Below are 23292 nucleotides of genomic sequence, written 5' to 3' on the forward strand. Positions count from 1 at the left end.
CGTCCTGCTGTCCTCATTGAACTGGTCCCACTGTGGCGGCCACACGTGGGTTAGTGCAGCTGCAGCTCTTCTAGGGCTCTAGGACCTTGCGTCAGCAACAATAAGCCTGGCCGAGGGCCTTTGCCACTGAACCCAGCCTGTGGCCCGTCTCACGAGGAACGTCCTGGTCTGCGGCACGGACCTGCTGCACCGTCTGCTAGTGCCGCTGACATCAGAGCTCCCAGAACAGCAGCGCTGGCAGCACCAGCAACACCCAGTAACCCCTGGGGCTCCAGTGAGGCCTACAGGGGGATCTGGCTGGCTAGACGGGGAAGGGGGATCTGGCTGGGGGGTATCTGGCTGGCTAGTGGGGAAAGGGGGATCTGGCTGGCTGGCTGGGGGGGATCTGGTGGCTGGGGGGGATCTGGCTGGCTAGCCGGGGAAGGGGGATCTGGCTGGGGGGGATCTGGCTTGGGGGGGATTAGTCTCCTTTACAAACTTGGCCCCCATGTGCCCACTGCCAGAGCACTGCATCAGGCCCTGGGGCTCCCCGGCAGGTAAGCAGCACAGCTCCCTTCACTCCTGCCCCTCCCCCGCCTGGTGCTGGGCCCTGGTGGGTGCGTCGCCAGGCTGGGGAGTTTGCTGCGTCTCCCAGTGGGACGGTGCTGCCCGTGGGAGCCAGCTGAGGTCACTCAATCAGGGTGAACTGCAAACAGAACGGGGCAGACAAACCCCAGACACTGGTGGTTATTCCAATACTTAGATTTACCAACCAGCACAAAACAGCTTCTGTAGCACCTCACTGGGCACTCAGAAGTCCAAACAACACAGTTCCCTTAAAGTGCCCAGCCTTAAAATTGGAGATATACCAATCTCCTAGAGCTGGAAGGGACCTTGAAAGGTCATTGCGTCCAGCCTCCTGCCTTCACTAGCAGAACCAAGTACTGATTTTACCCCAGATCCCTAAGTGGCCCCCTCAGGGACTAAACTCACAACCCGGGGTTTAGCAAGCCAATGCTCAAACCACTGAGCTACCCCTTAGGCCTATGTCCAGACACACCTGTCAGATATGATGATGATTCCTGAAAATCTTCTCTCATCATATAAAATAAAAGGTTCTTCCAACCCCAAAGGATCAGCCACATACCCAGGTCCAATTATAACTTAGATCTTACCCAAATACACACTATAGTCTGTTCTTATTAACTAAGCTAAAATTTATTAAAAAAAGAAAAGAGAGAGAGTGTTGGTTAAAAGATCAATCTACAGACAGACTTGAATTCAATTCTTGAGGTTCAGACACAGCAGAGATGAGCTTGTAGTTGCCAAAAGTCCTTTTAGAAATAGTCCAGAGGTTACAGTCCAATGTCCACGCTCAGGGGGCTCCAGTCAGTGACTGGGGATCTCAATCCTTGTGGCTTAAGGTTTCCCCCTCTTGAAACCCAAAGCAGATCTGAGATGAAGCAGGATCGTGTCCCAGGGTTTTTATACATTTCCAGCAGCCTTTTGGCCTGAGAAAACAATAGGCTTAACTCTCCTTCTCCCAAACATCCTGGCAATTAGCACAGGGTAATTTATCCATTAGCAGTTCAGATACAGGTGACCACAACCTTCAAAGAGACACAGAGACAATAATACTATTGCATTCCAGTGTCTTCCTAAATGTTAATATTCCTTTTTTGATCTTTGAATCAAAGCTATAGCAATAGACAAGACTTGTTTGCTTACATCCCAAGACCTGAGCAAACACCCACCCTTCTACCTCTAACAATGCAGGCTGCATTTCCAAGCTCTGTGTCAGGGGTCGGCAACCTTTCAGAAGTGCTGTGCTGCGTCTTCATTTATTCACTCTACTTTAAGGTTTCACGTGCCAGTCATACATTTTAACACTTTTAGGTCTCTTTCTATAAGTCCATAATATAGAACTAAAGTATTGTTGTATGTAAAGTAAATAAGGTTTTTAAAATATTTAAGAAGCTTAATTTAAAATTAAATAAAATGTAGAGCCCCCCGTACCGGTGGCCAGGACCCGGGCAGTGTGAGTGCCACTGAAAATCAGCTCATGTGCCGCCTTCGGCACGAGTGCCATAGGTTGCCTACCCCTGCTCTTTGTATTTACAGAGCTTCCTAACCAGTCTTTAAAGTTGGGCCCTGGGTCAGGTCAGTCTGGGAGGTAATTAACTCTTTCTGGCCCTGTGTCACACCCAGCCCATTACTCACTATGTGGCCACGCTGGTGCTCTGTTTGGTCCCACTGGGTTGGAATATCAGTTTGTTGCCTCCCAGGTCCCTGGGGACGTTCCCGGGGAGGAGTCGGTGCTACGAAGCTGGGCAGTGTCAACCCCAAACCCACCCATCCCGCCCCTCTCACGCGTTTGTCAGACAGGGACGTCCCAGAGATGCCCGAGTCCCTCCCTTCCTCTCACCCTGGTACTTGGCTCCCTAGGGAGCAGCCTGGGCTGCTGGCACACCCGTAATGGAGCCCGTCTTTGGGGAACAGGCGTGGGGGGGCAGGCTGTGGGTCCGGGCCGGTGTGTAGATTGCAGCGATACAATGTCTGGCAGTGCCAGTGGGGCCAGGTGCGTCAGGCAGGGGCTGGCTGCTGCTGCATAAATAAATAATAATTTGAGATATACCAATCTCCTAGAACTGGAAGTGACCTTGAAAGGTCATTGAGTCCAGCCCCCTACCTTCACTAGCAGGACCAATTTTTGCCCCAGATCCCTAAGTGGCCTCCTCAAGGATTGAACTCACAACCCTAGGTTTAAGCAAGCCAATGCTCAAACCACTGTGCTATCCATCCCCTCTGTGTGAAGGGTGTCGTGGCCGGGTGAGCATTGGCAGGGGTGTGTGTAGTAGGCTCTCACAGGATCAGAAATAGACTCTGCTGGCAACAGGCCCAGGACCCCACAGCCCATGCCAGAGAGTCGCCCCGTTCTGGGTCTCACTGAATTGAAATGGGTGTGTGTGTGTGTGAGAGAGAGAGAGGTCTGGTCCAAGCACCAACCCTGCAGGGGTATTTCTGGAGGAACCAACTAGGGGAAAAGCTCTTCTTGACCTGCTGCTCACAAACAGGGAAGAAATAGTAGAGGAAGCAATAGTGGATGGGAACCTGGGAGGCAGTGACCATGAGATGGTCGAGTTCAGGATCCTGACACAAGGAAGAAAGGAGAGCAGTAGAACAGAGACCCTGGACTTCAAAAAGCAGACTGACTCCCTCAGGGAACTGATAGGCAAGGTCACCTGGGAGAATAACATGACGGGGAAAGGAGTCGAGGAAAGCTGGCTGTATTTTAAAGAATCCTTAATTGAGGTTGCAGGAACAAACCATCCCGATGTGTAGGAAGAAAAGTAAATATGGCAGGCAACCAGCTTGGCTTAACAGTGAAATCCTTGCTCGTCTTAAACACAAAAAAACAGCTTACAAGAAGTGGAAGATTGGACAAATAACCAGGGAGGAGTATAAAAGTATTGCTCAGGCATGCAGGAGTGAAATCAGGAAGGCCAAATCACACTTGGAGTTGCAGCTAGCCGGAGATGTTAGGAGTAACAAGAAGGGTTTCTTTAGGTATGTTAGCAACAAGAAGAAAGTCAAGGAAAGTGTGGGCCCCTTGCTGAATGAGGGAGGGAACCTAGTGACAGAGGATGTGGAGAAAGCTAGTGTACTCAATGCTTTTTTTGCCTCTGTCTTCACAGACAAGGTCAGCTCCCAGACAGCTGCACTGGGCAGCACAGCATGGGGAAAGGGTGACCAGCCCTCTGTGGAGAAAGAAGTGGTTCGGGGCTATTTAGGAAAGCTGGACGAGCACAAGTCCATGGGGCCGGATGCGCTGCATCCGAGGGTGCTAACGGAGTTGGCCAATGAGATTGCAGAGTCATTGGCCATTATCTTTGAAAACTCATGGCGATCGGGGGAGGTCCCGGATGACTGGAAAAAGGCTACTGTAGTGCCCATCTTTAAAAAAGGGAAGAAGGAAGATCCAGGGAACTACAGGCCAGTCAGTCTCACCTCAGTCCCTGGAAAAATCATGGAACAGGTCCTCAAGGAATCAATTCTGAACCACTTAAAGGAGGAGAAAGTGATCAGGAACAGTCAGCATGGAGTCACCAAGGGCAAGTCATGCCTGACTAACCTAATTGCCTTCTATGATGAGATAACCGGCTCTGTGGATGAGGGGAAAGCAGTGGATGTGCTAGTTCTGGACTTTAGCAAAGCTTTTGATACAGTCTCCCACAGTATTCTTGCCAGCAAGTTAAAGAAGTCTGGGCTGGATGAATGGACGGTAAGGTGGATAGAAAACTGGCTAGATGGTCGGGCTCAACGGGTAGTGATCAATGGTTCCATGTCTAGTTGGCAGCCGGTATCAAGTGGGGTGCCCCAAGGGTCGGTGCTGGGGCCAGTTTTATTCAATATCTTCATTAACGATCTGGAGGATGGTGTGGACTGCACCCTTAGCAAGTTTGCAGATGACACTAAACTGGGAGGAGTGGTAGATACGTTGGAGGGTAGGGATAGGATACAGAGGGACCTAGACACATTAGAGGATTGGGCCAAAAGAAATCTGATGAGGTTCAACAAGGACAAGTGCAGAGTCCTGCACTTAGGACGGAAGAATCCCATGCACTGCTACAGACTAGGGACCGAATGGCTGGGCAGCAGTTCTGCAGAAAAGGACCTAGGGGTTACGGTGGACGAAAAGCTGAATATGAGTCAACAGTGTGCCCTTGTTGCCAAGAAGGCTAATGGCATTTTGGGTTGTATAAGTAGGGGCATTTCCAGCAGATCGAGGGATGTGATCATTCCCCTCTATTCAGCACTGGTGAGGCCTCATTTGGAGTACTGTGTCCAGTTTTGGGCCCCACACTACAAGAAGGATGTGGATAAATTGGAGAGAGTCCAGCGGAGGGCAACAAAAATGATTAGGGGGCTGGAGCACATGACTTATGAGGAGAGGCTGAGGGAACTGGGATTGTTTAGTCTGCAGAAGAGAAGAATGAGGGGAGATTTGATAGTTGCTTTCAACTACCTGAAAGGGGGTTCCAAAGAGGATGGATCTAGACTGTTCTCGGTGGTAGAAGATGACAGAACAAGGAGCAATGGTCTCAAGTTGCAGAGGGGGAGGTTTAGGTTGGACATTAGGAAAAACTTTTTCACTAGTAGGGTGGTGAAGCACTGGAATGGGTTACCTAGGGAGGTGGTGGAATCTCCTTCCTTAGAGGTTTTTAAGGTCAGGCTTGACAAAGCCCTGGCTGGGATGATTCAGTTGGGTTTGGTCCTGCTTTGAGCAGGGGGTTGGACTAGATGACCTCCTGAGGGCCCTTCCAACCCTGAGATTCTATGATTTCCCATAGCCTCCCCTGGTGTCTCTGCCCACGCCTCTCCCTGGCCTGCCTGTGGCTGTGCTTTGGACACACAACCCATAACAACCCTACTCCTGAGGGCATTCTGCACCAAAAAGTTAAAAATTCTGTGCACAAAAATAAAAATTCTGTGCACAATATTTTAAAATTCTGCAAATTTTATTTGTCAAATAAATGTGGTGGCTCCAGCCTGGCACTGGCTGCACAGAGATGGGAGATCACTGTGCAGCTTCCCCCCCCCGGGACACAGACTCCGTGGTGAGGCTGCACCCAGCCCTGACACAGCACAGGGACCAGGCCTGCCCCAGAAACACCCCAGGGCCCTGCCCCTCTGTGCCAGGTGCACTGGGGTGGGCAGGCAGGCTCAGCAAGGCAGGACCCTAGTGTGGAGGGTCTCAGTGTGGGGGGATCCAGGTGTGGGGTGAGACGGTTCCGTGTGGGGCAATCTAGGTGTGGGCGGATCAGTGGGGGATGCAGGTGCAGGGAGGATCTGGATGCACAGGGGCTTGTAGTGGGTGGGTTCTGGGTGCAACGGTAATAGGACTCTGCAGGGGGGTCCAGATGAAGGTGGTTGGGCTCAGCAGGGAGGGTCTGGGTATGGGGGGGCTTAGTGGGGGGGTCCAGATGCTAGAGGAGCGGGGCTCAGTGCGGTGGGGATCCAGGTGCAGTTGGTTGGGGCTCAGTGGGGCAGGGATCCGGGTGTTGGTGGCTTGTCAGGGTGGTCCAGGTGCAGGGGGAGTAGGGGTCATTGGGGGGTTCTGCGTATGGGGGGGCGAGGCTCAGCAGGAAGGTTTGAGTATGAGGACGTCTGGATGCATGGGATTGGGTGGATGGGGGAGCAGCTCCCTGTACAGGGAACCCTCACCCTGCAGCTGAGGAGCATTGAGTGCAGGACGTGTGTAGGGGGGGGGGAGTTTACAGAGTTTCCTGCAGCTGAGGGAGAAATCTGGGGGTGAGTCTGACCCAGCTCTGGATGCCGTGCAAGGGAAGAGAACGTCCCCTCCTCCGCAGCCCAGCCAGGACTAGCAGCTGAGCCTGGCGCAGGATAGGAGCCACCAGCTGGGTCTTCCCCAGTCCCGCCCCCTGCCCCACAGTGATTTTACCTCTCTCATGGCTGCCCTGGACACCCAAAACATACTGCTGGGGACGGCTGCATGACTGGTCTTGTGGCTTCCCTTTGCTTCCCCGTCAGAAAGTCATTTTTCTGTGGGGAAGCAAATAAATCTGTGGGGGACATAAATTCTACACATGAGCAGTGGCATAGAATTCCCCCAGGAGTAAAACCCCACTGCACAAAGCTGCAGCTGCTCCCCAGAGCGTGGGCGGCTGACGGGCGGTTTGGCCCACGTGGGCGCTGCCTGCCCTGCATTGGAAGCTCCTGTGTTGGTGTCTGGCCATGGTGCACTGGGCAGCCGTGCCGGCGCAGCACGTGGGATCCTGTAACCTGCATATTTACACCGAGCTCCTGTGTCCCCCAGGCTCCCGTGGCAGATGGGGTTTGCCGAGAGGACGCCCTGGAGCCTCGCGCAGGCCGGGGCTCACGTTTAGCGCTTCCAACCCCCAGTGCTTCTAAAGGGCTGGAAGACTCCCTGCGCCGTGCCTCGCTGGCAAGGATCCGGAGTCAGATATCCCAGGTGAGGGCTTGGATCGACGCCGAGCAAGCTAGGGCAAGGCAGCAGGTCTGCTGCCGGTTCAGATCTCACCTCTGGGCTGGCTGGGGGCAGGGGATCCAGTGGGCTGGCTGGGGGACAGGGGCTCTCTAACCTCGCAGCTGGCAGGCTGGCTCGGGGGGAAGGGAGAGCGGCCAGACAGTCACAAACCTGAACCATCCTTTGTAGGTGACAAATCTGAGGAATTGTCACAGATTGAGGTGTCACTAGAGGAGGTTTTAGAATTAATTGATAAACTCAACAGTAACAAGTCACCGGGACCAGATGGCATTCACCCAAGAGTTCTGAAAGAACTCAAATGTGAAATTGCAGAACTATTAACTATGGTTTGTAACCTGTCCTTTAAATCGGCTTTGGTACCCAATGACTGGAAGTTAGCTAATGTAACGCCAATATTTAAAAAGGGCTCTAGAGGTGATCCCGGCAATTACAGACCGGTAAGTCTAACGTCGGTACTGGGCAAATTAGTCGAAACAATAGTTAAGAATAAAATTGACAGACACATAGAAAAACATAAACTGTTGAGCAATAGTCAACATGGTTTCTGTAAAGGGAAATTGTGTCTTACTAATCTATTAGAGTTCTTTGAGGGGGTCAACAAACATGTGGACAAGGGGGATCCAGTGGACATAGTGTACTTAGATTTCCAGAAAGCCTTTGACAAGGTCCCTCACCAAAGGCTCTTGCGTAAATTAAGCTGTCATGGGATAAAAGGGAAGGTCCTTTCATGGATTGAGAACTGGTTAAAAGACAGGGAACAAAGGGTAGGAATTAATGGTAAATTCTCAGAATGGAGAGGGGTAACTAGTGGTGTTCCCCAAGGGTCAGTCCTAGGACTAATCCTATTCAATTTATTCATAAATGATCTGGAGAAAGGGGTAAGCAGTGAGGTGGCAAAGTTTGCAGATGATACTAAACTACTCAAGATAGTTAAGACCAAAGCAGATTGTGACGAACTTCAAAAAGATCTCACAAAACTAAGTGATTGGGCAACAAAATGGCAAATGAAATTTAATGTGGATAAATGTAAAGTAATGCATATTGGAAAAAATAACCCCAACTATGCATACATAAGAACATAACATAAGAACATAAGAACGGCCGTACCGGGTCAGACCAAAGGTCCAGCTATATAAATCCATGGAACGCCCACATCTTGAATACTGCGTACAGATGTGATCTCCTCATCTCAAAAAAGATATACTGGCACTAGAAAAGGTTCAGAGAAGGGCAACTAAAATGATTAGGGGTTTGGAGAGGGTCCCATATGAGGAGAGATTAAAGAGGCTAGGACTCTTCAGCTTGGAAAAGAGGAGACTAAGGGGGGATATGATAGAGGTATATAAAATCATGAGTGATGTGGAGAAAGTGGATAAGGAAAAGTTATTTACTTGTTTCCATAATACAAGAACTAGGGGTCACCAAATGAAATTAATAGGCAGCAGGTTTAAAACAAATAAAAGGAAGTTCTTCTTCACGCAGCGCACAGTCAACTTGTGGAACTCCTTACCTGAGGAGGTTGTGAAGGCTAGGACTATAACAATGTTTAAAAGAGAACTGGTTAAATTCATGGTGGCTAAGTCCATAAATGGCTATTAGCCAGGCTGGGTAAGGTATGGTGTCCCTAGCCTCTGTTTGTCAGAGGGTGGAGATGGATAGCAGGAGAGAGATCACTTGATCATTGCCTGTTAGGGTCACTCCCTCTGGGGCACCGGTCATTGGCCACTGTTGGTGGACAGGATACTGGGCTAGATGGACCTTTGGTCTGACCCAGTACGGCCGTTCTTATCTTCTTATGTTCTTATAAGCCACAGGGAAAGAGGGGGGGCCAGTTTTGGGAAGACTGGCAGGTTTTGGTGGAGGAGGGAGAATCTGGCTGGCTGACTGTGGCTTAGGGGGGATTGGCTGGTTTATGAAGAATGAGGATCTGGTTGGTGGAGATTATTCTCCTTTACAAAATTGGCCCCCTGTCATAGGTCTCACCCCCACTTGGAGCTGTTGGGTTCTAATGTGGGGACCTGCCTGGTTATTCTCCTTTACAAAATTGGCCCCCCGATACCCAGTGCCAGATCCATGCGTCCCAGAGTTAAAGCAGCACAGCGATCCATGTACCATAGTGCTGGGGATACCCAGAGTGGGGAGCCACTGTGTTACCTCTGCCAAGGCAAGAGTGAGCTTCGCTAGAGATTAGCCTGAGGCAGCTCCCTGCTACATCAGCCTGACTTTCTCTCCAGCAAACTCCTCGGGGCCTCCCAGCCCAAATCTCGCCTTGCAGGTAACAACCAGCAAAATCCAGCCCCCAAACTCCTCAGCAGTGTTCTCTGCAATGAACAGCACCCAGCACGGTGTAGTCACAGAAGATATTAAGTTAATTGCTCTGTTAGAGTCAGTACATTGCAGCTTATTAATTGAACTGGGGTAAATACACCCTTCCCTTCAAACACAGCACTGAGCCAGTTTCCTCAAGAACTCAGGTCAACTCCTATCTCGTCACTCAGGTTCCTTTATTAGGTGCACAGTAAAGCTAGACTAAATTGATTGCCCTCAAGCCTAGGGGGTGGGTATAGGGCATGCCACACCGCTTCCGTTATAGACATTGACACGCTCCATCGCATGTACTGTACATTGCATCCCACGCGCTGGGAATGGCTTGGTTACTTTGAGGGAGCCAAACCCTGTGCAGCATGCTCCGTCCATGCATTGTCCATGTACGACTTGCTCTTTACCTCATCGTTACGTCCCCCACTTCCCTTGTCCATTGTCAGTGGTTCTCTGGGGTTCCCCGTTAGCTCAGCCGGCCCAGACATTCTGTTTCCAGCGTGCTGATCCAGTTACCTCCCTAAGCCTGGCTCCCAAGAAGTGAGGCCACACCCAGATCTAGTTACAGGCCTACAATAATGTGCACATTTACACCGAGCTCCTGTGTCCCCCAGGCTCCCGTGGCAGATGGGGTTTGCCGAGAGGACGCCCTGGAGCCTCGCGCAGGCCGGGGCTCACGTTTAGCGCTTCCAACCCCCAGTGCTTCTAAAGGGCTGGAAGACTCCCTGCGCCGCGCCTCGCTGGCAAGGATCCGGAGTCAGATATCCCAGGTGAGGGCTTGGATCGACGCCGAGCAGGCTCGGGCAAGACAGCAGGTCCGCTGCCGGTTCAGATCTCACCTCTGGGCTGGCTGGGGGCAGGGGATCCAGTGGGCTGGCTAGGGGGGCAGAGCGGGGTTCCTAAATGAATTAGATAAGTTCATGGAGGACGGGTCCATCAATGGCAGTTAGCCAGGATGGGCAGGGACACAACCCCCTGCTCTGGGTGTCCCTAAACCTCTGACTGCCACAAGCTGGGAGGAGATGACGGGATGGATCACGTGATAATCGCCCTGTTCTGTTCATTCCTTAGGAAGCACCAGGCACTGGCCACTGCACCTGCTGGGCTAGATGGACCATTGGTCTGACCTGGTGTGAGGAAGTGGGAATGTTCTGGATGTGTTGTGTGAGTGCTGAGTGGGGAGTATTGACCTGGGAAGGTTGCAGGGGAGTTGTGCTGGGACTGGCTGCATTGGGGAAGGGAGGATACCTGAGCATGTAACAGAGACCCCAGGAGGGGGGTGGGAGGCCAGGTAACACCTCTGCCTGGGGAAACAACAAGGGACACAAAGGCTGGGGGAGGAGCCGGGGGAGGCTGAGTGAGAGGCTGGAGGGAATTTCAGTTTGGAGCTGGCTGGGAAATGGAGAGGGGTGACCTGACCAACAGGGCGGTGGCCTCCCTTGAGGCCCCAGATGGACCTAACTAACGGGGGTCCAGTTGTCTGGCAAGCCCTGTCCTGGACTGTGTTCCTGTCGTCTAAATAAACCTTCTGTTTTACCGGCTGGCTGAGAGTCCTGGTGAATCGCAGGAAGCCGGGGGTGCCGGGCTCTGACTCCCCCACACTCCATGATTGTGTATGTGTGTGTGTGTGTGTGAGAGAGAGGGGGTAGGGGTGTGTGTGGGGGGGGATAGCGGTGTGAGGGTGAGGGGTTTGTGTGTGAGGTCTGGTTCAAGCACTAACACCCAGCAGGAAGTTTCCTGTGGCCTCCCCTGCTCTCTCTGCCCACGTCTCCCCCTGGCCCGCCTGTGGCTGTGCTGGACACACAAACCCCACTGCACAAAGCTGCAGCTGCCCCCCAGAGCGTGGGCGGCTGACGGGCGGTTTGGCCCACGTGGGCGCTGCCTGCCCTGCATTGGAAGCTCCTGTGTTGGTGTCTGGCCATGGTGCACTGGGCAGCCGTGCCGGCGCAGCACGTGGGACCCTGTAACCTGCACATTTACACCGAGCTCCTGTGTCCCCCAGGCTCCCGTGGCAGATGGGGTTTGCCGAGAGGACGCCCTGGAGCCTCGCGCAGGCCGGGGCTCACGTTTAGCGCTTCCAACACCCAGTGCTTCTAAAGGGCTGGAAGACTCCCTGCGCCGCGCCTCGCTGGCAAGGATCCGGAGTCAGATATCCCAGGTGAGGGCTTGGATCGACGCCGAGCAGGCTCGGGGCAAGGCAGCAGGTCTCACCTCTGGGCTGGCTGGGGGCAGGGGCTCTCTAACCTCGGAGCTGGCAGGCTGGCTGGGGGGAAGGGAGAGTGGCCAGACTGTTGTTAAGCTGTGGCCTCCCCTACCGCGGCCGTGATACAGGTGCACGTGGTGGGTCGGGAGCAGGAAGGAATGAGAAAGGTGCAGATGCGGCCAGGGCAGCGGACTAACTCCCTTCTGCCTCTGGGTCCCCAAGGCTCGCCAGGAGGCCGCAGCAGCCAGTGAGATCCACCACCCCGGCAGCCAGAGCCGGTCGCCTTCGCTGCAGATCACCAGAGTCAACGGCCATGGCCCCTCCACGTCTCAGGTCAGCAGTCAGATGTCCAAGGTGAGCCTGTCGGGGATCCCACTGCGAACACCTGGCACCACGGTCCTAGCGCTGTGGTTCTCGGCCTGCGGCCCAATCAGCACGCAGCTGCGGCCCATGTGACATCCTAAGGGCCATACAAGTAGCAGTGGATGTGGCCCACAATGGTCCATGGGTTGAGACCCACTGCCTAGCTCCTCTCTGGGCCTCTGACTGTCGCGGCCCGGGCATGTTTCCTTCCCCTGTCCGTGACTGTCTAGCTCACTGACCTCTGCGTCTCCAGCTCTGAGCGCCACGCGCGCTGTCCCGGCTCCGGGCAGCCTGTTGCCCCAGCCTGGATGCAGTGGGCGTCCGAGTACCCAGCCCTGCAGTGCAAGGTGCTGATGTTGTCTCCTGCTAGAACCTTCCTCTCCAAGAGCCCCGCAGAGGCGTGTGGCTCGCTCCGGAGCCATCCGCGCTGCCCAGGGGGTAAAACCCTGAGCTCTTTCCTTTCGTGCATGGGCCTGAGTCCCAGTGCTGAGTCGCCGTCCTTCTGCTCTGGGGAGTAGCTCCTCCCTACTTAGCCATTTCCCATTTCCTGCTCCGGCCCTGGGCCTCCCAGGCCTTGGTGTCACCCACAGTGGGTGAGGATCTGTCATAACCCCTGTGACGCAGTAAGGAGCGGGGCGGATTGACCTGGGAATCTCGTTTAGTTTTACTGGCCCTGTCTGCATGGGGGAGGGGAGAGCAGGGGTGACTTTAGGTGAGGGATGGTACCTGAGCCTGTGACCTGAGCCAGGCAGGGGGTGGGGGGAGTCGACCCCTTTGCCCAGGAAGCTGGACAAAGGGAGAGGGGGAGAGAAGGAGGGCGGGGTGAGCTGGCTGGAGGGGTTTTGGTTTCAGTTTTGGGCTGGCTGGGAAGAGGCAGGAACCCCAAGTCTGGGGTCTAAGATCCTGGCCCCCGGAGGGACCTGGCTGAGGGGTCCTGGTTGTACCTACAAGCCCTGCTTGGGACTGGGTTCCTGTCGTCTAATAAACCGTCTGTGTTACTGGCTGGCTGAGAGTCCCGGTGAATCGCAGGAAGTGGGGGGTGCAGGGCCCTGACTCCCCCACACTCTGTGACAACCCCCCCGAAGAATTAGGCAGAGGAGGAGGAGCCACTATGGAGCATTCCCCCAGCCTGCTGCCACCAGCCCTCCTGGGTGCCCGGCACAGACCAGGCAGTGCAGGGGCCAGGCCTCCCGCTCAGCTGTGGGAAGTTCCCTTTGGAGCTGGCCCAGAAAGCCGGTGACCACGCAGCAAGTGTGAAAAATCAGGACAGGGGCTGGGGGGGTAATAGAAGCCTATATAAAGAAAAGACCCAGAAATCGGGACATCTGGTCACCCTAGTTGGGGACAGACTGGCTCTTTAAGAGCAGTTTGCACGTTGTGACTGCTGACGAGTAGACGAGAGCACGAATGGCATGCAGGCCACTGTACTTCCCCAGGGGCATGGCAGGATCCTCAGGGGGGCAGCGATAACAGATTGGCTGCGTGACCTGGCCTGGCTCCCCGGGGGGCAGTGGTTGTGCAATGGCTGCGTGGTCTCATAGACTCATAGACTTAATATCAGAAGGGACCATTATGGTCATCTAGTCTGACCTCCTGCACAACGCAGGCCACAGAATCTCACCCATCCACTCCTGTAACAAGCCCCTAACCTCTGTCTGAGCTATTGAAGGCCTCAAATTGTGATTTGAAGACCCCAAGGTGCAGAGAATCCTCCAGCAAGTGACCCGTGCCCCATGCTGCAGAGGAAGGCGAAAAACCTCCAGGGCCTCTGCCAATCTGCCCTGGAGGAAAATTCCTTCCCGACCCCAAATATGGTGATCAACTAAACCCTGAGCATGTGGGCAAGACTCACCCGCCAGACACCCAGGAAAGAATTCTCTGCAGTAACTCAGATCCCACCCATCTAACATCCCATCACAGGCCATTGGGCATATTTACCGCTAATAGTCAAAGATCAATTAATTGCCAAAATTAGGCTATCCCATCATACCATCCCCACCATAAACTTATCAAGCTTAGTCTTGAAGCCAGATATGTCTTTTGCCCCCACTACTCCCCTTGGGAGGCTGTTCCAGAACTTCACTCCTCTAATGGTTAGAAACCTTCATCTAATTTCAAGTCTAAACTTCCTAGTGTCCAGTTTATATCCATTTGTTCTTGTGTCCACATTGGTACTAAGCTTAAATAATTCCTCTCCCTCCCTAATATTTATCCCTCTGATATATTTATAGAGAGCAATCATATCTCCCCTCAGCCTTCTTTTGGTTCGGCTAAACAAGCCAAGCTCTTTGAGTCTCCTTTCATAAGACAGGTTTTCCATTCCTCGGATCATCCTAGTACCCTTCTCTGTACCTGTTCCAGTCTGAATTCATCCTTCTTAAACATGGGAGACCAGAACTGCACACAGTATTCCAGATGAGGTCTCACCAGTGCCTTGTATAATGGTACTAACACCTCCTTATCTTTGCTGGAAATACCTCGCCTGATACATCCTAAAACCGCATTAGCTTTTTTAACGGCCATATCACATTGGCGGCTCATAGTCATCCTGTGATCAACCAATACTCCAAGGTCCTTCTCCTCCTCTGTTACTTCCAACTGATGTGTCCCCAATTTATAACCAAAATTCTTATTAATCTCTAAATGCATGACCTTGTACTTTTCACTATTAAATTTCATCCTATTACTATTACTCCAGTTTACAAGATCATCTAGATCTTCCTGTATGGTATCCCGGTCCTTCTCTGTGTTAGCAATACCTCCCAGCTTCGTGTCATCCGCAAACTTTATTAGCACATTCCCACTTTTTGTGCCAAGGTCAGTAATAAAAAGATAGGTCCCAAAACTGATCCCTGAGGAACTCCACTAGTAACCTCCTTCCAGCCTGACAGTTCACCTTTCAGTACGACCCGTTGTAGTCTCCCCTTTAACCAGTTCCTTATCCACCTTTCAATTTTCATATTGATCCCCTGGTTCCCCCAGGGGCGGTGGCTGTGGCCTGGCTGCGTGGCCTGGTCCGGTTCCCCCATGGATGGTGGCTGTGGCATGGCTGCGTGGCCCGGCCCGGTTCCCCCGTGGATTGTGGCTGTGGCCTGGCTGCGTGGCCCGGCCCGGTTCCCCCGTGGATTGTGGCTGTGGCCCGGCTGCGTGGCCCGGCCCGATTCCCCCATGGATGGTGGTTGCGGCCCGGCTGCGTGGCTTTGCCCGGTTACCCCGTGGATGGTGGCTGTGGCTTGGCCGCATGGCCTGGCCCGGTTCCCCCGTGGATGGTGGCTGTGGCTTGGCCGCATGGCCTGGCCCGATTTCCCCGCGGATGGTGGTTGCGGCCCGGCTGCGTGGCCTGGCCCGGTTCCCCCGTGGATGGTGGCTGTGGCCTGGCTGCGTGGACCGGCCCGGTTCCCCCGTGGATGGTGGCTGTGGCCCGGCTGCATGGCCTGGCCCGGTTCCCCCGTGGATGGTGGCTGTGGCCGGGCCACGTGGCCTGGCCCGGTTCCCCTTGGCCGTGGTTTGCTGTGCTCCTGGAGAGCGAGCGGCTCTCTAATACACTTTGTTTTCTTCTCTCAGGGGTCGTCCCATCTCCACGTCCGCAGGCTGTCATCTGGCTTCCTGCCCAATTCGGTGGTGGTGCAGCAGTTCCGGAGCCAGGATGACATCGAGTCTGCGAGGGAATCGCTGTTGGCCATGTGGCTGGAAGTGCAGCAGGTAGAGGAGTGCGGATGGTCCAAGCGAGAAAGCGCTATCCCTAGGCAGAGCTCTCCCAATGCTTCTCCGCAGGCTCTGCCGCTCCTCGCCTCTCCCCTGGGCTCCGGTCTGGAGCCCCCGTTGTGTGTCCTCTCCCTGAATCTCCTGGGGGAGATGCCAAAGGTGCAGTGATCTGCAGGCTCCAGCGGGGAGACTGCTCCCTGCCTCTTGGTCTGCTCCATCCCGCTGGGGTGCTGGGGCGCTGGCTGGACCCACTGCAGCCAGGCCAGTGGTGCTGCCCTCTCCCAGCTGCAGGGCAGGCAGATGTTGTGAGTATGGGGGTTGCAGGCTGAGCCAGGAGACCCACTCAATGCACACAACATAACCTGCCCCTCCTCTTGCCGAGTGAGAGCATCTCCCGGCCTCCCCATCAGTGGAGGGAGCCGAGCTGCAGCCGGAGGCCTGGGCTGACTGAGGAGGAGCCTGGAGGAGCCTCTGCAAGGACCAGGGCAGAGGAATCGGGTGAGAGCCCAGCCTCGCTCCTGGAGAGTCGCTGTGGTCAATGCTGATCTCCACACTTCCATCCTGCTGCTCCGTCACACCCAGGGCCGGCTCCAGGCACCAGTGCAGCAAGCAGGTGCTTGGGGCGGCCAACGGAAAGGGGCAGCACGTCCGGCTCTTCGGCAGCGGGTCCCTCAGTCCTTTTTGGAGGGAAAGACCTGCTGCCGAATTGCCGCCGAAGAGTGAAGTGACGGCGGTAGAGGTGCCAATCATGGCTTCTCTCCCCCCAACCCACAACTTGGGGTGGCAAAAACGCTGGAGGCAGCCCTGGTCATTCCACCCTGGGGGCTTGGAGTCAGGGCAGCCTCCCTGAGCAGAGCAAGGCCCCAGACCGGCCTGGCCATGGGCCGGGCTTACGGCGGGAGCCCCAGGGCCCCGCTTGTGGCCGAAGGTCAGAGTCACAAGAGCAGAGCGATGAGTTCCTGCAATGACACCATCCTCCCGGCTCTTCCCACAAGTCACGTGTCAGCTCAGAGCCAGCTGCCCTCCTGGGCCAGCATTACACCCTGGGGTAAGCCAGGGAACACGGGTGTCTCCTTACACCCACCCCGTGCCGCTCACAGCCGGCTGCCCTCCTGGGCCAGCATTACACCCTGGGGTAAGCCAGGGAACACGGGTGTCTCCTTACACCCACCCCATGCCGCTCACAGCCGGCTGCCCTCCCTAGGGCCAGCATTACACTCTGGGGTAAGCCAGGGAACACGGGTGTCTCCTTACACCCACCCCATGCCACTCACAGTCAGCTGCCCTCCCTGGGGCCAGCATTACACGCTGGGGTAAGCCAGGGAACACGGGTGTCTCCTTACACCCACCCCGTGCCGCTCCCAGCCGGCTGCCCTCCCTGGGGCCAGCATTACACCCTGGGGTAAGCCAGGGAACACGGGTGTCTCCTTACACCCACCCCGTGCCGCTCCCAGCCGGCTGCCCTCCTGGGCCAGCATTACACCCTGGGGTAAGCCAGGGAACACAGGTGTCGCCCTACACTCACCCCGTGCTGCTCCCAGCCGGCTGCCCTCCCGGGGGCCAGCATTACACCCTGGGGTAAGCCAGGGACACGGGTGTCTCCCTACACCCACCCCGTGCTGCTCCCAGCCAGCTGCCCTCCCTGGGGCCAGCATTACACCCTGGGGTAAGCCAGGGAACACGGGTGTCACCTTACACCCACCCCGTGCCGCTCACAGCCGGCTGCCCTCCTGGGCCACCATTACACCCTGGGGTAAGCCAGGGAACACGGGTGTCACCTGACACCCACCCCGTGCTGCTCACAGCTGGCTGCCCTCCTGGGCCAGCATTACACCCTGGGGTAAGCCAGGGAACACGGGTGTCACCTGACACCCACCCCGTGCTGCTCACAGCTGGCTGCCCTCCCTGGGGCCAGCATTACACCCTGGGGTAAGCCAGGGAACACGGATGTCACCCTACACCCACCCCGTGCTGCTCACAGCCGGCTGCCCTCCTGGGCCAGCATTACACCCTGGGGTAAGCCAGGGAACACGGGTGTCACCTTACACCCACCCCGTGCCGCTCCCAGCCGGCTGCCCTCTCTGGGGCCAGCATTACACCCTGGGGTAAGCCAGGGAACACGGATGTCACCCTACACCCACCCCGTGCCGCTCCCAGCCGGCTGCCCTCCTGGGCCAGCATTACACCCTGGGGTAAGCCAGGGAACACGGGTGTCTCCCTTCACCCACCCCGTGCCGCTCACAGCCGGCATTCAGACACAGGGAGATTCCACCTCTTGACTCTCGGACCTGCCTGAGTTTCAAGCCCAGGGGGATGTGGGTGCAGCAGCAGGCAGAAAGGGGCAGCTCCTCCTCCTCCTTGCTAGGGTCAGGCCGGGAGGGCAGGCCCCGAGCGCGGCGAGGAGCTGCATGGCGTCGAGGAGGAAGAGGACGAGGTGGCCAGGACAGCGGCGATTCTAGAGAAGATATCCAGCCTTTCCCTGCCTGGCCCCAAGTGGAAGGAGGTAACTTGCAGCCGCGTCTGCAGCAGGGGCCTGGGGTCTGCCAGCTGGCCCCTCTGCCCCCAGATTGATCCCAGGATGGGTGTTACTGAGCTGGGATGTTTCCTCTGGAAAACCACGTGCCCTGAGCATGCGCCTTCGCTGCCCCCGGGGTGGCTGGTGAAGGACAAGCGCTCAGGGAGAAGAGACACCAATGCAGAGGTGGCAGGGGAGCTGCCGGGGGGCAGATTTGGCTAGTGAAAGGCTGCAGCAGGGCCAGGGCCAGCCCCAGTCAGCCCCATCGAGTTAGTCGGGGGTTCATGCCAGCGGTTCTCTTCCAGGAGTCTCTGGCAAGTGGGCCTGAAAGCGCAGGAGCCTCCAGGGCACAGGTAAGTGCCTGTCCCTGCGTGGGCCTCTCACCCGCTACCAGAGGCCGTGATGGAGCCTCTGCCCTGAGCCTTCTTGGAGGAGCATTTTGCTGCAGGGCTGGTCGGGCTCCCCGGCCCAGGGCACTGATGGACTCCCACAGCCCGGCTCTGGCGACTGCGTTTGCTGGTGGGTTTACAGAGCTGCTCTGGACAGACAGGTGCTTTCTGGTCTCCAGGCCAGACCCTGGCCTGGTGTCTGCACTGTGCTATAATCTGGCCGCCTCACAGCTTGAGTCCTGCTCCCAGGCCGGCGCCTGGGGGCTCTGCCACCGGAATTAACGAGCAGCCGAAGGCCCTGCCCAGCACGTCGGCATTGCCGAGAGCTGGGGGTCCCTATGTGACCCAGACAGGCTGCAAACGGCTCTCCAAAAAGGATGAGCTCATTTCTGTTCACCTCGGCCTCTGCGTACCTGGGACGTTGGCCTTACCTCGGGCACAGTCACTGCCCGGCGCTGCTGGGAACTCAGCCCTGGCTCCAGCTGATGCTTTCCCCACCCCTGCATGCTCCGGCTGCATCATCCCACCTCTCCGCTTGGCCTGGCCTGGCCTCCAGCAGGTCTCTGGGGCTCCCGCGTCGATTCAGGTCTCCAGGTTTCCTCCCTTCGCTCTGCCTCCTTCAGGAGGTGTAAAGCTCCCCCGTCGCTGCCCGGTTCCGGAGCTGCCGTCGCTTCCCCTCTGCTATGGCGGGTGCTGCCCTCGCGCCATCCCTTCTCCCTGGGCCCGGGGGGACTCCTACTGCTGGCAGCTCTGCATGTGACCCCGGTGCTGGGAGCCCCACTCGCTGTCTGTCCCCCACCTCATCCCAGCTGGCTGCTCTTGCTCCTGCCTATGGCTTTCCCCGGCTGCTTCACTGCCTTGCTGGGGCTTCTGCGGGGCTTCGCGGGGTCCATGTGCACCCAGTGGTGAGCTCCAGTCGGTTCGCACCGGTTCGCAGGAACCGGTTGTTAAATTTAGAAGCCTTTTTAGAACCAGTTATTCCAGGACAACTGGTTCTAAAAAGCTTTTAAATTTAACAAAGGCTCAGGCAGCTGTCCACCCGGCCCCCGGCCCCAGCTCACCTCCCCTGAACGCTCCGCCCTCCTTCTCCTCCCCCTCCCCTGCTTCCCACGAATCAAATGTTTGCGGGAAGCCTGAAACAAGCAGCAGGCAGGTAAGCGAGCCGGGGGGTGGGACGGCGCGCAGGGCCCAGTCCGGCTCCACCTGAGCGGCTCCCCCTGGCCCTGGCCGAGCGCCCCAGCCCGGTCCCAGCCAAGCACCCCCGGCTCGGGCTGGTCCTGGCCGAGCGGCTCCGACCCGGCCCAGCTCGGGCCCCGCGGCACCAGTCCTGGTGCCGGCTGAGCGGCTCCAGCCCGGCCCGGCCTGGGGAGTCAGGCCCTGCGGCGCCGGTTCCGGTGCCAGCTGAGCGGCTCTGGCCCGGCCCGGCCCGGCCCCGGGAGTCGGGCTCCGTGGCGCTGGTCCCTGTGCCGGCCGAGCGGCCCCAGTCCCGGCCCCAGGCAGTGTGGTAAGGGGGCAGGGATCAGGGAGGGGGTGTTCGGTGGGTTGTGGGGGGGTGGATAGGGGTCAGGGCGGTCAGAGGGCAGGGAACAGGGGGATTGAATGGGGGCAAGGGTCCCGGGGGGTAGTCAGGAAGGAGCAGGGGTTGGATGAGGTGGTCAGGGGCGGCTCTACAAATTTGGCCGCCCCAAGCAGTCATGCCCGGGAGGCGCCCCGGAGCCGCGGGAGCAGCGGACCTCCCGCGGGCATGACTGCAGAGGGTCCGCTGGTCGCGCGGCTCGGCTGGACCTCCCGCAGCTGCGGGCGGTTCGCTGGTCCGGCGGCTCCGGTTGAGCTGCCGCAGGCATGCCTGCGGGAGGTCCACTGGAGCCGCCGGCCGAGCGTCCCCTCCGCAGTCATGCCTGCGGCAGGTCCGCTGCTCCCGGGGCTCCGGTGGACCTCCCGCAGGCATGACTGCGGCAGGTCCGCCGGCCCAGCCTGCCGCCCCCCCGGGAAAGGGCCGCCCCAGGCGGGTGCTTGCCCCGCTGGGCTCTGGAGCCGGCCCTGGAGGTGGTGGGGGCAGTCAGGGACAGAGAGAAGGGGTGGTTGGATGGGGCAGGGGTCCCGGGGGGCCATCAAGAATAAGAGGAGGGGTTGGATGGGGCGGCAGGGGGCAGTCAGGGGACAGGGAAGGGGGGGGGATGGGTCAGGGGTCCTGGGGGTGTGTGTCACGGAACATGGGGGGGTTGGAAGGGGCACGACCCCCCGGGGGGGCACGACCCCCTCGTGAGGTGAGGAGGAGGGAACCTGTTGTTAATATTTTGGCAGCTCATCACTGTGTGCACCCCCGGTGGAGGAGACATGAGGACACTGGGGTGCGGGGACTTGGCCTAGCAGCTCGGGGTCCAGGACGTAACCAGAATGGAACAGAGCATCAGGCTCCCCCCAACCTCCTGCTCTGACCCAGGCTGCAGGGACTCAGGGGTCTCTCTACACCCAGGACCCTCCCTGTTTGTGATTTTCTCTATGCCACTATGGGGCCGGGCTCCCTACCCATGGGGGCAGGAGAGAGGGGCTCTGCGCTTGTTCTGGGACTATCTGGGTGCCAGCTGCGGGGAACGACAGAACGGGTGGGCAGGGGGCCGGTCTGTGCGCAGAATGGGCCAGATCACGGCCGGGCACCGCGCTGCTCATGGATTGCAGCCTGGCACAGGGAGCCCCACGCCTCCATCCCGTCCCGCTCTGCTGTGGGCATGGCAGCTTGCCCCGGCTGCTCCCTCTGAACCTGTCTCTCTCTATTTTGAATGGAAAAGCCTGTGCCGCTGTGCGCGCCTGTTACCGAGCCGGCGTCCCCGGAGCCTGCCTGGACCTCGGTAAGTGTCTCTCCTATGCAGCAGGGCCAAGGGCCTGTCTCTGGCTCCTGTCACAAGAGGGGACTTCGGGGTGCTGAGAAGGGACTTCTGCTTCTCTTTGAAAGCCCAGCAGCTCTATCGACTGGGCTCCTAGTGCTCCTGGGCCAGGCTCCTTCCCCATCTTGTTTCCCTTTGTCATAAACAGATAGTTAAGGGTTAAAGTCTCTTTTACCTGTAAAGGGTTAACAAGCTCAGTAACCTGATGAACACCTGACCAGAGGACCAATCAAGGGACAGGATAATTTCAAATCTCTGTGGAGGGAAGCCTTTGTCTGTGTTCCTTTGTTTGGAGTTAGTCTCTTTTTGGATTTAAGAGAGGCCAGTCATATCCTTCAAGTTCTCCAAGTTTCCGGAAATAGCCTCTTCTATTCAATATAGTGAGTATTAGTTAAAAAGGCGGATTAGTCTTTTGAGTTACTTTCTGTATTTGCAATTGTGTGTTTGCTGGAGAAATATCTTTATTTCTGTTTGCTGTTACTTTGATTATTCTGAGAAAGGAGTGGTGGGGGGGAGAGCCTCTCCAGGTGTATAAGTTAGACCCTGTATTTTTGCATCCTGGTAATACAGAGAGAGTGTACTTTTTTTTCTTTCTTTAATAAAATCTTTTCTTTTTTAGAACTTGATTGATTTCTTCCCTTGTTTGGATTTTCAGGGGAAGGGGAGGGGGAAAAAGGGAATCCCTCTTTGTTTGATTCAAGGAGTTTGAATCCAGGTATCTCTCCCAAGGACTAGGAGAGGGGAGGGGGGAAATGGATTATTTCCCTTTGTGTTGAGATTCAAGGTGTTTGGATCTGTGTTCCCCAGGGGAAGTTTTTGGGGGAACAGGGAGTGTGTCAGACACTTAAAACTTGACTGGTGGCAGCGAGAACCAGATCTAAACTAGGATTTTAGTTTAGAGGAGTCCATGCAGGTCCCCATCTTGTGAACGCTAAAGTTCAAAGTGGGGAATAAACCTATGACACCCTTCCCTTCCCCCCTGGGGCGCGTCGCACTCCTCGTGGGCTTCTGTTCCTGGGAGTGGGGGCATGAGGAGCCCCCCGGGCTCCGGATTCCCCCCAGAGCCGGGGGAATGATGGGAGGGATGGACGATGCTGGGCTCCTCTCCCCACCTCGTGCTCCCAGACTGCACCATGGAGCAGGCGAGGAAGCAGAGGATGGGGAACAGGGACGGGAGTTGCTGCATTCCCAGCTGGGGCTCGGAGGTCCTCTCCGGGTGAGCACCTCACGCAGCAGCCAGGGCGTGAATAACGGGCAAACCATCTGGAAGTGCACTGGGGGCCGGGGCAGCCCACTGGGGAAAGCGGTCACTGGCCCTCTCAAGTCCTGCACGCCAAAGGGCTGTGTGCTGCGGGGCTGGGGCAGCGATGACGTGTGGCACAGGCTATGTGTGTGACACTGAGCGTGGCCTTCCCCCCCACACCATGCTATCAGCAGAGGGGTGGTGACCGGAGAATCCGGCTGTCTGCTCTGCAACCTGTCCTGGCGGAGGCTGCAGCAGCAGGTATCTCCCTGCTCAGCCAGTGGCTCTCCAAAGATTTCTGCCCTCCTCTCAGCTCCAAGCCACCGATGCCTGGAAGCCAGGAGCACCACCCCGTTCCCTCGCTTTGCAGGGTCATGGTATGCAGGCTGCCGCTGGCTAGGAGACCACAAGTGCCATGTCCTAGAGCTCAGTGAGCTCAGCACTCAGGAGCTGCTCTGAGTCTGGGCAGGCGGGCTCAGTTCTCCTGGCCTGCCGTTAGCATTCCCAGTACTGCCGCCCAACGTGCAGGGCGCTGGCTTTGGAGTGGCTGATTCTGGCAAGGCAGCTCCTGGCCTTTCCAGCCACCTTTCTCTTTGATTCCCCGTTGTCATAAGATGGCTGAGCCAGCTCCCTGTGCAGCTGGTGGGATCAGACAGGATCC

The 23292-nt window shown here is 56.8% G+C and overlaps 1 protein-coding gene across 9 annotated transcripts in view; it reads left to right on the top strand.

The window, feature by feature from the left end:
- Window positions 1-23292, top strand: part of WDR97 (WD repeat domain 97) — a 69013-nt gene that overhangs the window by 21986 nt on the left and 23735 nt on the right. For 6 of the 9 annotated variants that reach the window (XM_045002814.1, XM_045002820.1, XM_045002821.1 and 3 more), the window contains exons 16-23: window positions 6818-6973; window positions 9943-10098; window positions 11331-11486; window positions 11754-11885; window positions 15459-15596; window positions 17965-18102; window positions 18420-18467; window positions 21293-21352. In XM_045002814.1, coding sequence (XP_044858749.1) covers window positions 6818-6973; window positions 9943-10098; window positions 11331-11486; window positions 11754-11885; window positions 15459-15596; window positions 17965-18102; window positions 18420-18467; window positions 21293-21352 — 984 coding nt within the window. The remainder of the gene's footprint in view (window positions 1-6817; window positions 6974-9942; window positions 10099-11330; window positions 11487-11753; window positions 11886-15458; window positions 15597-17964; window positions 18103-18419; window positions 18468-21292; window positions 21353-23292) is intronic. The other 3 variants (XM_045002819.1, XM_045002822.1, XM_045002823.1) reach the window with 3 other exon arrangements.

The sequence above is a fragment of the Mauremys mutica genome, chromosome 2 (genome assembly GCF_020497125.1).
Source record: "Mauremys mutica isolate MM-2020 ecotype Southern chromosome 2, ASM2049712v1, whole genome shotgun sequence".
Lineage (NCBI taxonomy): Eukaryota > Metazoa > Chordata > Testudines > Geoemydidae > Mauremys > Mauremys mutica.